Source organism: Tympanuchus pallidicinctus, unplaced genomic scaffold (assembly GCF_026119805.1).
Source record: "Tympanuchus pallidicinctus isolate F22 unplaced genomic scaffold, pur_lepc_1.0 scaffold7, whole genome shotgun sequence".
Classification (NCBI taxonomy): Eukaryota; Metazoa; Chordata; class Aves; order Galliformes; family Phasianidae; genus Tympanuchus; species Tympanuchus pallidicinctus.
Genome location: NW_026294791.1, coordinates 25913407 through 25925694, shown reverse-complemented (window position 1 = coordinate 25925694; position 12288 = coordinate 25913407). Strand labels below are relative to the sequence as shown.

The 12288-nt window shown below is 44.3% G+C and overlaps 2 protein-coding genes across 2 annotated transcripts; one reads left to right on the top strand and one right to left on the bottom strand.

Annotated features, from left to right (window-relative positions):
- Nucleotides 1-2668: 2668 nt before the first annotated feature.
- Nucleotides 2669-8131, top strand: CACYBP (calcyclin binding protein). The gene is made up of 6 exons (XM_052666200.1): nucleotides 2669-2804; nucleotides 3136-3328; nucleotides 3998-4094; nucleotides 4659-4758; nucleotides 5883-5977; nucleotides 7820-8131. Exons 1-6 carry the CDS (start codon nucleotides 2784-2786, stop codon nucleotides 7977-7979), a joined length of 666 nt encoding a protein of 221 aa, XP_052522160.1. The 5' UTR covers nucleotides 2669-2783; the 3' UTR covers nucleotides 7980-8131.
- Nucleotides 8132-9334: 1203 nt separating this feature from the next.
- Nucleotides 9335-11924, bottom strand: MRPS14 (mitochondrial ribosomal protein S14). Its single transcript, XM_052666195.1, has 3 exons — nucleotides 11795-11924; nucleotides 11563-11709; nucleotides 9335-9832 (listed from the first exon to the last, which is right to left on the bottom strand). Exons 1-3 carry the CDS (start codon nucleotides 11837-11839, stop codon nucleotides 9650-9652), a joined length of 375 nt encoding a protein of 124 aa, XP_052522155.1. The 5' UTR covers nucleotides 11840-11924; the 3' UTR covers nucleotides 9335-9649.
- Nucleotides 11925-12288: the final 364 nt, after the last annotated feature.

Sequence of the window (12288 nt, the reverse complement as noted above, 5' to 3'; positions counted from 1 at the left end):
AGCTTTGGGAACTGATGCTTTTCTGTGTAAGAGGATTCTCTGGTATGTTCACACAGGGAAAAGGTTAGCAATGCAGAAAAGGATCGAATCAAGCATAATTCTGATCCAGAGCACTCTGTGTCTGCAATCACATCAGCGCATTGAATGTAGAGAGCACCCTCAAAGTGCTGATTACTGATGAGATTTTCCAAGTTTTTAGCTGCATTTGATATCTGAGTGCATCCCTTGTTCATAAAATATAGTCACTAGAAAGAGTTACTAGGAAGAAAGAGCATCACAGCGCTGTGAGACTTTTGAGAACAGTTCCATACTGCCGTTCTTGTGTAACAAATCCATGTATTATATAAAGTATGATACAGAAATATAAGTGTAACGCTTGTTATTCAAAGTGCAATTTAATGTACATGGTCACAACAAATGTTTACTTTTCTAATTGTTACAGAATTGTTTGGATCAGTACCTTGTTATCATTGTGTGAACGATGCCTTGTAAAATAAATGGAAATGCAAACAAAATGAGAATAAGATGCTTATTTTGAGAAGCCACTTAAGAAACAGTTTGCAGGAATAAACGGCCACGTTGGGTTTTCTGATACAGATCACTCCAGTTGGTCATTTTGAAGCACACTGTTATACCAAGACACTGATGCTCAGCAGACAGCTGTCCAAAATGTGCACATTGCACAGCTCATTCCAAACTGGTGGTATTATGTACCTGCTCACAAGGGTAACCTGTACCGCAGGGATCTGACTGACAAGCACTGTGCTGGACACTCCAGGTGCTGCTCTGAGATTTCTAGCATAGAAAACAGACTGGTAAATATATTTATCCTAAAGGTTGTTCATATACAACAGAAGGAAAGCAAGAGTGGCTGGGACTTCATGCTTCCCTGAAGTATGCAAGAGAAACAGGCAGCAGCCCTAAGGAAGAAAAGTGGGACCAAGAGGAGCCAGCAAGAAACAGCAACAGAGAAGCATGGCTGAGAAAGATCAGGGCAGAACAGTTGTGTCAGATAGCAACCAGAAGTATTCAAATACTTCATGAAACCAGTTTTTCCTGTAGTTGTTACAGGATATATGTATATTTTTTATTAACTGAGATGAACAGACACAGCTCCCTGCATAACTAGATAAGCTCCATGGGGAGTTATAAAGGAACAGAGATAGAAAAGCTGAATATTAAAAACTTGTCTCTGGTTAATTTACCAGAGGTAACATTTTGTACTGATTCACCTCCATATCACTACCCAAAAGTTGCTTGTCATCAGTTTGTATCAGTGTCTATGGAAGGAGGGAATGGCTACCTCGTGCTCCACAGAGAGGTCAGATCCTCTCAAATGACTTTACCCCATCCTTTGAGCTGCTAGGAACACACTGCACAGCCCCATGTTCACCACAAAGACCAGATGAGGATCCTACAGCTGAGTTTCAGCACTCCTGCCAGTCCTAACCAAGCTCCTTCTTCCCTTCCTGCTGCACAAACAGCTCCCATTCTTGTCCCCTGGGAGAAGCCACTTGGCTCCTCATGAGGATGCACAGAAGAAAACTTTCGTCATTCTCTCCTGTTTACAGCCAAAGTAGGCTGTAGCATTCAGGTGGCACTGCAGCTTTACCCCAGAAGAGCAATGCGGAACTTGTTTTCATAGCAGAAGAGTTAAAAATTGCTAGAAAACAAGCAAATTACAGGAGCACTTATGTATTTAAGTGTTTTCCCCTGTATCCAGAAATCAAATTGCAAAGCAATACCAATTTAAATTCTAAAGCTGTGAACACTTCCTAATGAAATCCCACCACAGACAGAGGAGACTGTAATCGGTAGTCATGGAAATTGCACTGATTTCTTCTCCTCTCAGCGGCTGCTCAGCAGAACGATCATAAGGAAACAACTTCAGAAGAAGAAACTGGGCTTAGCCCATTAACTAACCGTGCTACAGAAGTTCTTCCCAGCTGACCACAATGCATCCTGTCAGATGAAATCTGCGGCTGAGAAGCTGCAGGACGAGGAGCAGATAGACGCTTCAGAAGAATCATTAAGGTTGGAAAGGACCTCTAAGATCATCCAGCCCAACCACTGAAAAGAAGCACTACTGGAGGATCTACTTCCAAAGGGAACCAGTAACAGGTTGACAAGCCATTGCTAACAAATGAGACAAGATACTGCAGCAGCACGGCTCTGCCGTAACAGTGTCCAAACCCCCCTTGGGAGGGCAAACCCCTGCTAGGAAGGTATTCTAACCCTTACTTCAAAAGAAAATCAAGTTTCAACAGAATAGAGCACTTCACTTGCCAATCTTCAAGAGCAATCCTTCTAAATATTACTTGTTTCAACTGTTCATAGTTTTATATTTTTCAAGTTGGGCAATTTGTTGCATATTTCAACTGCAAAGTTGAAGAAGAACGGAATAAAACCAAGCCCCCAGGTGGAACAATGTGCGCGCTGAGCTCGGTCGTTACAAATACCACAGACTGAAGTGAAGATACGACACTGAAGCTACGCGCAGCGCGCGAGGCGGGCCGAACCCACTGAGGTAACAGCCCCGCTTCCTCGGGTTCTAGGGCGCTGTCAATCAAGCTGCTCGTCGTCATGGCAACGCCGCGGTTTGGCCCTCCCCTTCCGCTGAGAGAGCGGAAGTGGGGAAGGGGGCAGCGTGCGCCCCGGGGAGGAGGAGACGTACGTCACTTCCGCTGCGCGGGGGCGGGGCGGGAGGTCGGAAGGTTCCAGAGGGGCCGTGGAGTTGGTGGCTTTGCTGTGGAGGTGCGGCTCGGTGTTGTGCCACACACGACATGGCTGCTGCGCGCGAGGAGGTGAGCGGCTTCCCTTCCTTCCCCCTGCTCTTGACTGGGAACTGGCGGGAAGGACGCTGCTCACGCAGGGGGTCTGTTGGCCTCTGAACGCGGAGAAGCTGTTTCGGTTGTAAAGCATTTACGGCTTTCCGCTGTGTCCCGGTTGATGGGAGCTTAAACGTTGATGTACGTGTGGTAGGGGAGGTAAGGTGTTCGTAGCCTCGTGCTTAGCAGCATGCCGAGTGACATTGATTGCGTGAATCTGAGGTATCTGGTGAGCGGGGGAGAGCTCGGCAGTGAACCTTGAGCAGGTTCGTCTGATCGGCGTGTGCGATCTTCTGTTGTTAAACAGCTGCAGAAGGATTTGGAGGAGGTTAAAGAGCTGCTTGTGAAGGCCACGAGGAAGCGGCTGCGTGATGTCCTGATGATGGAAAAGCACAAGCTAGAGCTAGAAATCAAGAGTCAGCCTCTGCCAAAGCCAAAAGATGTGATAGAGGAAGAAAAGTCATCACTGGGAGGGTACACAGTGAAAATCAACAATTACGGTAGGTTTGCTTCTCAAAAAGCCCTTACAGCTCAGGCTTCTGCCTGAAGAGAAGCCTGAGTGGTGTCAGTGACTTATAGTCTTCACATAGTGCTGTAAGAAGCCGTCTTGAATGTTTGTTTTGTACTGGAGACCCCACTTACAAAGGTTCTGTGTGCTTACTGTGTGGCCCTGAGCACAGTATGTGTTAGTTCTGTTGGTGTGAGTGCTGTCCCATACTGGTAGAAAGTATTAACAGTCCCTGCTGTACCAGCGAGTGTTTTTTCCATTGTGTAACGCTCAGCAAGACTGAAAGAGTGAGCTTTGGCTTCTCTGCTTGTCACGTAGGTAAAAGGAGAAGGAGTTGCTCAAGATGCTTGTCTGGTGTGTTGGGAGAAAGTGGGCCAAGGAAACTGCAGCAAAAACAGACATCTCCAATTCCTGCACAGAGTTCTGTCATTTTAACTGAGCTGATGCATGGCTTTTCTCCAAATTTAGAGGAGTTCAGGAATGTGTGAGGACCTTCTTTTACTCTCAGATTTCCCTTATCCCTCTGAAGGTTGTTTCAGTAAGGCACAGGTTGTGATCATTACCATGGACTTCGTGAGAATATTGGAATCATGCAATCATAGAACAGAATGCATTAAGTGTATGGAGGAAAGCTAGATCTTAATTTCTTATTCTCTTGCAGGTTGGGATCAGTCAGACAAGTTTATTAAGATTTATGTCTCTTTAAATGGAGTCCAGAAGCTTCCAGCTGAGAACGTGCAGGTGAATTTCACAGAGAGGTGAGTTCATCTTGTTGCACTATTCCATGAGGGAGAAGCATGGATGAGGAACTGTTGAAATATTATTTGAAAAGCAGGGCTGTGTAGTGTTGAGTACTGTTACAGGTCAACTAGGCCTTTTCCTGCCCCCCTGCTTCAATTTATTTAGTACACACCCTTAAGCATAGCCCTCTTCAGAGGGCATTTAAAAAAAAATTTACAAATGCTCGTTACACCTCATATCGCTTGACAGGGTATGTGGCACCAGCCCTGTTTTTAATGGTGATGTAACTGAAATGTTGATTAAATAAAATTGCCTTAGTTGCAGGAGGTCAGTGAGAAAGAACCCTGTAAAGATCTTGATTTGATGTGTAATCTATATATATATATATATATACATATATTTATGTGGCAGTATTAAATCCAACTGAAAGGGTAGGAGGAAATTTGGGCCAGTTGACATGCTCTCCCAAGTAATGCACCTGCTAAAGGGATCTAGGACAGTTTGCAGTGGCAGTGTGGAACAGTCTTGTACAGACTGGAGTATGTATTTATGTTTGCTTTCTCCCCAACTTCTGGCTTCAGGTCATTTGATCTGCTAGTGAAGAATCTGAATGGAAAGAACTACACCATGACGTTCAACAACCTCTTGAAGCCCATCTCTGTGGAAGGCAGCTCCAGAAAGGTCAGTGCAAACCCTGTGTGTTACAGGTAGTACCATGGTCGTTGCCTGAAAGTCATTCTTAAGAATCTCTAGTTGTTGTAATTGTGGAATCATTCTCTAGAGCCCATAGGCTTTTTTTTGAAAAGATCATAGCTAGGTATTGTATGCTTTTTCTAAACAGCCCTCCAATTGGGATTTCAGCAATAATTAAGCAAAAAATTCCACTAAGCATTAGTTTGCATTCTTCTGCTCTGAAACACTTCTGAGAGCCTTTGCAGTTTTAAGGACTGGAGACTTGTGAGCAGACTGAAGCCTTGAGTAGCTTAAATAGGCATAATGCCCAAAACAATGTCAAAACTTGCTCTGGCTTTAGTAGAGATAGATTAAACAGGAGCAACTTTTCACTGCTGATGACTGCAATTGAAATACTCTTCCTACTTTGCTGCTTGTAACACCATTGAACCAAATGATGGTTCAGTTTGAAACTGTCCTAAAACTAGAATAGTGTACCAAAAGAAAAAAAAAAAAAAAAAAAAAAATGGTGCTCCAGTGATTTTCTTTTTTTTTTTTTTTTTTTCTTTTTAATACAATGTGAAAAAGAATAGTAGTCATGCCACTGAGCTAAGCTGATGCTCAGGGAGAATTCTGTGTGCCATGGCACACAGCAGTTTTGAGGAATTGAGGTCAGGGTAGCAATTAAACAGGCTTTGCTTATAACTTGCAAACATACTGTGAAATGAAGCAATGCCCTTAAACCAGTTTCTTGTCCTAGGAGAAATGAGTTGGGAGAGCTTCTTCCAAAACTCGGTATCACCACTTACCAGGCAGTCCTGCATGCTTAGTATCCTAAAATGACTGACTGGTGCTTCTACAGCACTGTATGTTCTGCTGTACCATAGAGTAGTTAGTACTGTAGTACTCTACTAGTACTCTGTCAGTCATGCCATTTAATCCACCACAGTGAGGTCAACACTTGGTGCTGTGAAGCTGAATACATGCTAGAATTTCTGTATATTACCTAAAAATCAACAGCAAATAAATGTTTTGGGAATTGGTGGATATAGAAAGAGGTGAAAGTTCATTGTGGTTGTGTCTAGCATCCTTTATTAGTATTCTAAATTCCTATCTTGCTGTTCTCCATCCAGATAAAGACAGACACAGTCCTTGTGATGTGTAAGAAGAAGCGGGAAGAAAAATGGGAGTGTCTCACTCAGGTGGAAAAAGAAAGCAAAGAGAAAGAGTAAGTGTCTCCTTGCCCCTCCATCTTATCTTCTTTCTGAAACTGCTTTAGGACAGGCAAGAGAAGAGCTGTAACGCACTGACAGTCAGATTAAGAGAACTGCTGTTCTGGGGCACAGGCCCCCAAGGTATTTGTGAATCATTAGGCTGGGATTTTTGTGGTACCAGTAAGACTGACAGCGGAGGAGATGCTCTTTGAGAGCTGATTGCCACTCTTCTATTGGTTTATTGCTTATTATGAATGTCACATCATTGGAAATAAGACAGATGAGACCTTCAGTGAGAGTGCTAGAGGTAATTAACCAATTAATGAGTCAGTTTTATCTTAATGGCTGCGTTTCTACCAAGAACTGCTCTGGTGAGGTTGACTTTGTTTTTAGGCTATATTCTGTAGATATACAGAAAAAATAATATTTTTTTACATGCATTTGAAATGCCCACACAAAACACCCAGCATCCTTTTGGCAAAGGTTTTTTTTTTTTCTTTTTTTTTTGTTTGCTTACCTGGTCATTGTACAAAATTTTCAGACAACTTTAAATCATTTTGCTTCAAATTCTTGGGACCAGTACTACAGGCAGCTTGGGCACTGGATGTGAAAAAGTGGTAAGCTACAGCCAGAAACACCTGGGGACAAAATGCATTTCTGTGTGTGTAGTAGTAATACATAGCTAGTATAATACTTAGTATAATACTTTCATGCTGTTTTAAAATATACACATTCTCATCCAGAAGAGAATTTGCAGGCCCACTTTGAAGTGTGGAAGCATTCACTTTTGAGACACTTATGGCCTGACAACAACTGTTCATTTTGCTTTGTTTTTTTTTTTTTTAATCTCTGTAAAATGACTAGCTTGAACTGATCAGTCCTGGCTAACAGAGCAAAAACTGCCTTCCCCTCTCAAACAACAGCATTAAAGACTAGGAGAAGGTAACTTGACTACTGATCAGTTGCTGGAGGAATGTAGTCATCTCATTAAATCTGTTTCTTGTGCAGAGAAATACCATCTGCTGCCCAGCCGACAGGGCTAGCATTGCTGCCTTGTTCAAAGGCTTGAGGATTTACCCTAAGACAAATGAATCACTCCAGAAATATTCCTCCCAGTTTACCAGTGTTCAGGTCTGGGAGGCTGGTGCCTAGCCCCATACTTGGGGAACTCACTCCCTCTGCTGATTTATTTTGATCTGCGTGTTTTGCAGGTAGCCTGCAGCTACCTGAAGAATACCTGTGGGATTTTAGAAAAATGGGATATAGAGGCAGTTTAGCCAGAGATGGTATAATATGAAGTCTGGTAATGTGGGTCATGTCATAGCAAGATGCTTCCCACATGGAGTATTATTCTTCTTCACTGTTGCTGGCTTTGTAGGGTGAGAAAATTGCTTAGAAATGCAAGGTGCTATGATGAAGCAGTTAACCTCTGAACACCATAGCAGCTGGAAGCAGAAAATGCCTTTTGGATCACAGATATGGCCACTTGAAAAGCTCAGTGTTGTCGTTCTTCTGGTGGTTTTTGTTTTTTTTCTTTTAATTTGCAGACAGATGTTGGCACTTTCTGGATCTGTTACATTCAAGTCCTGCTTTTTAAAATTAATTTTGGTGGTGGGTCACGTTTACTGCAAATTGCTTCCTGTTATCCTTAACTGGACAGCTTTTAAGTGGAATTGCATTTAGTCTAAATGCACCTGAAGACACGGTGACAAAAATGTGATTAATGGTTTCCATGATGTAAAGACTTGGCCAAAACAAAATGCTCACTGATGATGTTTCTAACAAATTCTGGTGTTCAGATTTTTGCAGAGAATTGTTAGCTAGGACTGATCTTCTCATATATATCTGTCTTGCAGGAAGGCTGCCTATGACACCTCAGATCCTAGTGAAGGGCTTATGAACCTTTTAAAAAAGATGTATGCAGAAGGAGATGATGAAATGAAGCGCACCATCAACAAGGCCTGGGTTGAAAGCAGAGAAAAGCAATCCAAAGGGGACATACCAATGGATATTTGAAAGTACTCTAAGGGCTGCCTTAATACAGATCTTCCATGTGAGAACTCGCTGTGCTGCAAAGATCATTGTTTACACAATCTTCTTCCAAGCAAAGACACTCATTTTCCATTTCAGGTTGGAGAAAATATTTAAATAAAATAGCTTATAAAGCATTTCCTTCAGTCAAGTGATTCACCATTTCCTGAGGAGTGGAGCGTAGGTAAATCCTTATCCTCCCTAAAAAAAGCACCTCAGATAAGTGGAGGCTTTTGTGAAGCTGAGAAGGGAATGTAGAAGAAAAAAGGAATCCTAAATCGGGGTGGGTAAAGGTCTCTCTGTCCCACCTGGTTACTGGGACTAGTGTCACTGTGGGGTATGCTTTTTTGACATGTGGGATAGTACGTTGTGACAAAAGGAAAAATGCTGAGGCAAGCAGAACCACTATCTCAAGACAGTGCACTTGCTAGCTGAGCAGAAGTGGTGTGGTGTTTATACTGTGGTATTAAAAAATTTATGTACTACCTGTTCAACTGCTCACGGCTTTTGAAAACTGCCCTTTAGCTTCTATGCTAAGTGTGACCTCCTTGGGGTGTCTCTAGGTGGCACCAGTCACAGAAGAGTAGTGAGTTGCTGATGCTAGCAAGTTGACCCTGGCTCTAGCAGTGTATGTGGAAAAGAGAGAAGCTCCATAACCTCCTATCAACTTTGAAAGGTTTTAATGTAACAGAGTAAGTAGTGTGTTAAGTTATACACCAAAGTTTCACAAAATTGGGGGTGATGGATTGCTGTTAACTTGCTGCCTGTGTGTCTTCCACCTGAGGATAGTACAACTTGGCCTAATTATTGCAGCCCCTGCCACATACAGCTAGGGAGGGCAGAGTGGCCATTTCCCCTTTATTGCCCTGCTTGAAGAAGAGTACATGGCAAACATGAACTTAGCAGCAGGCTTGCTGGGGCTACTGTTGTTTCTTTCATGCTTCCTCCTTGTGTTTCTCCCAGGGACAGGTTTACTTAATGTTACCTGCCAAATTAAGCAAGCCATTACTGCCCTGTTATGGTCTGGACTAGGACTTAATTGCTACTTTATTTTTAAAGCACTGGAACAAGTTCTGCACTATAGGTAGGAGAAGAATATTAACATGTTGTTGTTTCCAGTAGGTTCTCTACCTGTTCTTTGTCGCTTGTTAATATGTTTGTATTAGGTTTGCATAGCAAGATATCTGAACTTGAGATTATGTTTTTAAGTTCATGCTCATTCCTGTTCATGGCAGAATACTACTTTACCCTGTTGTGAAGTTTCATTTATGCTTTTACTTAAATTACCATGGTGAATTTAACCATATAGTGGCAAAAAAAAAAAAAAAAAAAAACTTAAATGAGCCTTTGCTATATGTCTTTATTTTAAATGTTACCCATCACAGACCTCAGCTCAGTTCTGCAACAATGCGATTGATTTTATTCCCCCCCCCCTCAAAATAAAACTGCTTCTTACACAGACTGGCTTAGTGTAGTTATGCTGCTGCTTGTCAGTGAGCTGATCCCAAGCACAATCCAGTAAATGAGTCAGTGTGGCTCTTCTTCCATCCTGCATCAGTTTGAGGCTGGACTTACACATAGGAGTCTGTTTGAACTGAACTTGCAAACTGAGCCTGTCCTGTGTTTTCTGTGTGAACACATATCCATGCAGTGAACTACCACATGGCCCTCTGTATCCCAGACATCTGAGCATGGTCAGCAAAATGGCGGAAAACAATCCTGCTAAGCCTCCAACGCCGCTTCACCCCCCGAGGGCGGGACGTCAGGACGCACCTATTTCGGATCCTCACAGGGCAGCTGTCCCGGGGCAAGGCAGCAATCTCTCTATCAGCCACTTCCTAAAACAGAAGACCACAGCTTAGAGTTTAACCGTGTTCCCTAGGATTTTGAGGGATCTTATTTCCAGACCTCCAAATCCCATTGTAGAACAGCTATCACTACAGGCTACTATTACATCATGAGTATGCTTGAATATTTAATGGTAAACTTCCTCCTGCCTTTCTTTTTAGACACCCTAACAGTGAATGTAAAGTGATCTACATCAAAGCTTACAATTTAACCTTCTGATGCATCATACAACCTCAAGCCAGTAAATATGGAGTGGGTTAGTCCTTCAAGATAAGCTGTTTCTTATCTACCTTCACAGGTTGCCGATAAAAATGGATATTACAGCTCGTACTTCATAAGGAGCTACAGGCAGAAGAGAATGAGTGAAAATGTCTCTGCTCTAGCGAGAAGCTTCAAGTTCTGTCTGTGTACAAGAGAGCAAAAAGTCAGCAGAAAGCATCAGGTAGTAGCAGTTGGTAAATAATAATAAAAACAACAAAAAAGCAAGGCTTAAAGGATCCTGTGATAGGAAGACATGGTTGGACGTAAAAGGAAGGTGATGCTGGACTATGAAAGTTCCCATTATATTGCAAATGTTGAAAAGCATTAGTGTCAGGCTACCTTCTAAGGGGATCCATATCTTCAAAAGAAGTCAGGATTAAGGGTGACATCAAGATGAGTTGTGCAGTTGATGCAACAGTACGGAGGGATGTCAACCAAAGTTTGGGACAGGCTTGAGAAGTGGGCCCATGCAAACCTAATGAGGATCAACGTGGCCATGTGCAAGGTGCTATACTGGTGCTGGGGCAATACCAGATACGTGTACAGACTGGGAGAAGAAATCATAAAATCATAGGATGACTTGAGTTGAAAAGGACCACAATGATCATCTGGTTCCAACCCCCTGCTATGTGCAGGGTCACCAACCAGCAGACCAGGCTGCCCGGAGCCACATCCAGCCTGGCCTTGAATGCCTTCAGGGATGGGGCATCCACAGCCTCCTTGGGCAACCTGTTCCAGTGCCTCATCACCCTCTGTGTGAAAATCCTTAAAAGAAGCCCTGCACAGAAGGGCCTAAGGCTCCTGGTGGACAAAAAGGTGGATGTGAAACAGCTGTGTACTCTTGCAGCCCAGATGGCCAGTCCTGGGCAGCATCAACAGAGGGGTGGCAGTGGGCAGGGAAGGGACTGTCCCCTTCTGCTCTGCCCTTGCAACGGCCCCCACCTGCAGTACTACATCCCAGTCTGTCCCCAGCACAGGAGGGATGTGGAGCAGTTGGAGTGGGTCCTAAGGAAGGCTACAAAGATCATTAGAGGGCTGGAGCACCTCTCCTATGGAGAAATGTTGAGGAAGTTGGACTTGTCTAGCTTGGGGAAGGTCCAGGGGAGACCTCAATGTGGCCTTCCAGTATTTGGGGGGTATAAGCAGGAGGGGGACCAAATTTGTACACAGCCTGATTGTGACAGGATAGTACGGCTTTAGTGTAAGAGAGGAGAAAATAAGGTTAGACATAAGCTGTTCTAGGTTTCCATGTTAAAATTAACAATTTCTAATTAAACTAGTGGCTTTGGCAGGATTGGGCTTCCAAGCTCCTAAACAAAACTGTAAAAATCTTTATTCAGGCAGCTATATGAGTAACCAGACAGCACGCAATAAAGGAAAACAGCTTTCCCAAGCTATGCAACTGACAATTGAAAGGAGACTTAAGCCAGTCAGGCTGCGCTGCGTGCCCTGCCCGTACCTGCAGCTCCTTGGGCAGGATGGTGTTCTTTCGGATGGCGTTGATCCGCAGCCGCTCGTCCGCGTACTCGTAGGCCAGCTTCCTCCTCTTGACATCGCGCAGCATCCTCCAGTCCACGTAGTAGCCCCGCGTTTGGCTTGGGAGAACCTAGTTTAAAACAGCAACAGAAAATAGGCTGCTGCAGCTCCGGGCCGTCTCTCTCGGGAAAGAGAAGGGCAGGAGAGAGGCTGACCTGCCGAGCGGCCCTCAGCGCCCAGCACAGCGCGGACGCCGCCATCTTGTCGGGGCGCGGCGCCGAACCGCGCCTGCGCAGCAGCTGTCTGCGGGGCGGGGCTCGGTGGTGCGCCTCGCCCTGCCTGGGAATCCGCATTCACCTGGGCTGTCAGAGCGGTTTTCTGCGTGCTGCTTTCAGGCGGAGCGTGTGACGTTTTAAACGTTGCATTCATTATTTTGAGTATGTTTTCGGTTCATGCGAGCTCGCTAGATTCATCAAAAAGTCGTGTGAGGGTCTGGAGTCCTACATAGGAGCCCAGGTGTTACGGAATCACAGAGTGGCCAGGGTTGGAAGGGACCTCGAGGATCACGAATCTCCAACTGCCCTCCACATGCAGGGCCACCAACCTCCACATTTCATACCAGCCCAGGCTGCGCAGGACCCCATCCAACCTGTCCTTGAACACCTCCAGGGATGGACGGGGCATCCACAGCCTCTCTGGGCAGCTGTTC

Bases quoted from the DNA above. Each gene is read 5' to 3' on its own strand.
- CACYBP (XM_052666200.1), top strand. From the start codon at position 2,784: ATGGCTGCTGCGCGCGAGGAG. The intron at 3,329-3,997 runs GTAGGTTTGCTT...ATTCTCTTGCAG, and splicing joins AGTGAAAATCAACAATTACG to GTTGGGATCAGTCAGACAAG. The intron at 4,095-4,658 runs GTGAGTTCATCT...TTCTGGCTTCAG, and splicing joins CAGGTGAATTTCACAGAGAG to GTCATTTGATCTGCTAGTGA.
- MRPS14 (XM_052666195.1), bottom strand. From the start codon at position 11,839: ATGGCGGCGTCCGCGCTGTGCTGGGCGCTGAGGGCCGCTCGGCAG. The intron at 11,710-11,794 runs GTCAGCCTCTCT...GTTTTAAACTAG, and splicing joins CGCTGAGGGCCGCTCGGCAG to GTTCTCCCAAGCCAAACGCG. The intron at 9,833-11,562 runs GTACGGGCAGGG...CTTCTGTTTTAG, and splicing joins TCCTGCCCAAGGAGCTGCAG to GAAGTGGCTGATAGAGAGAT.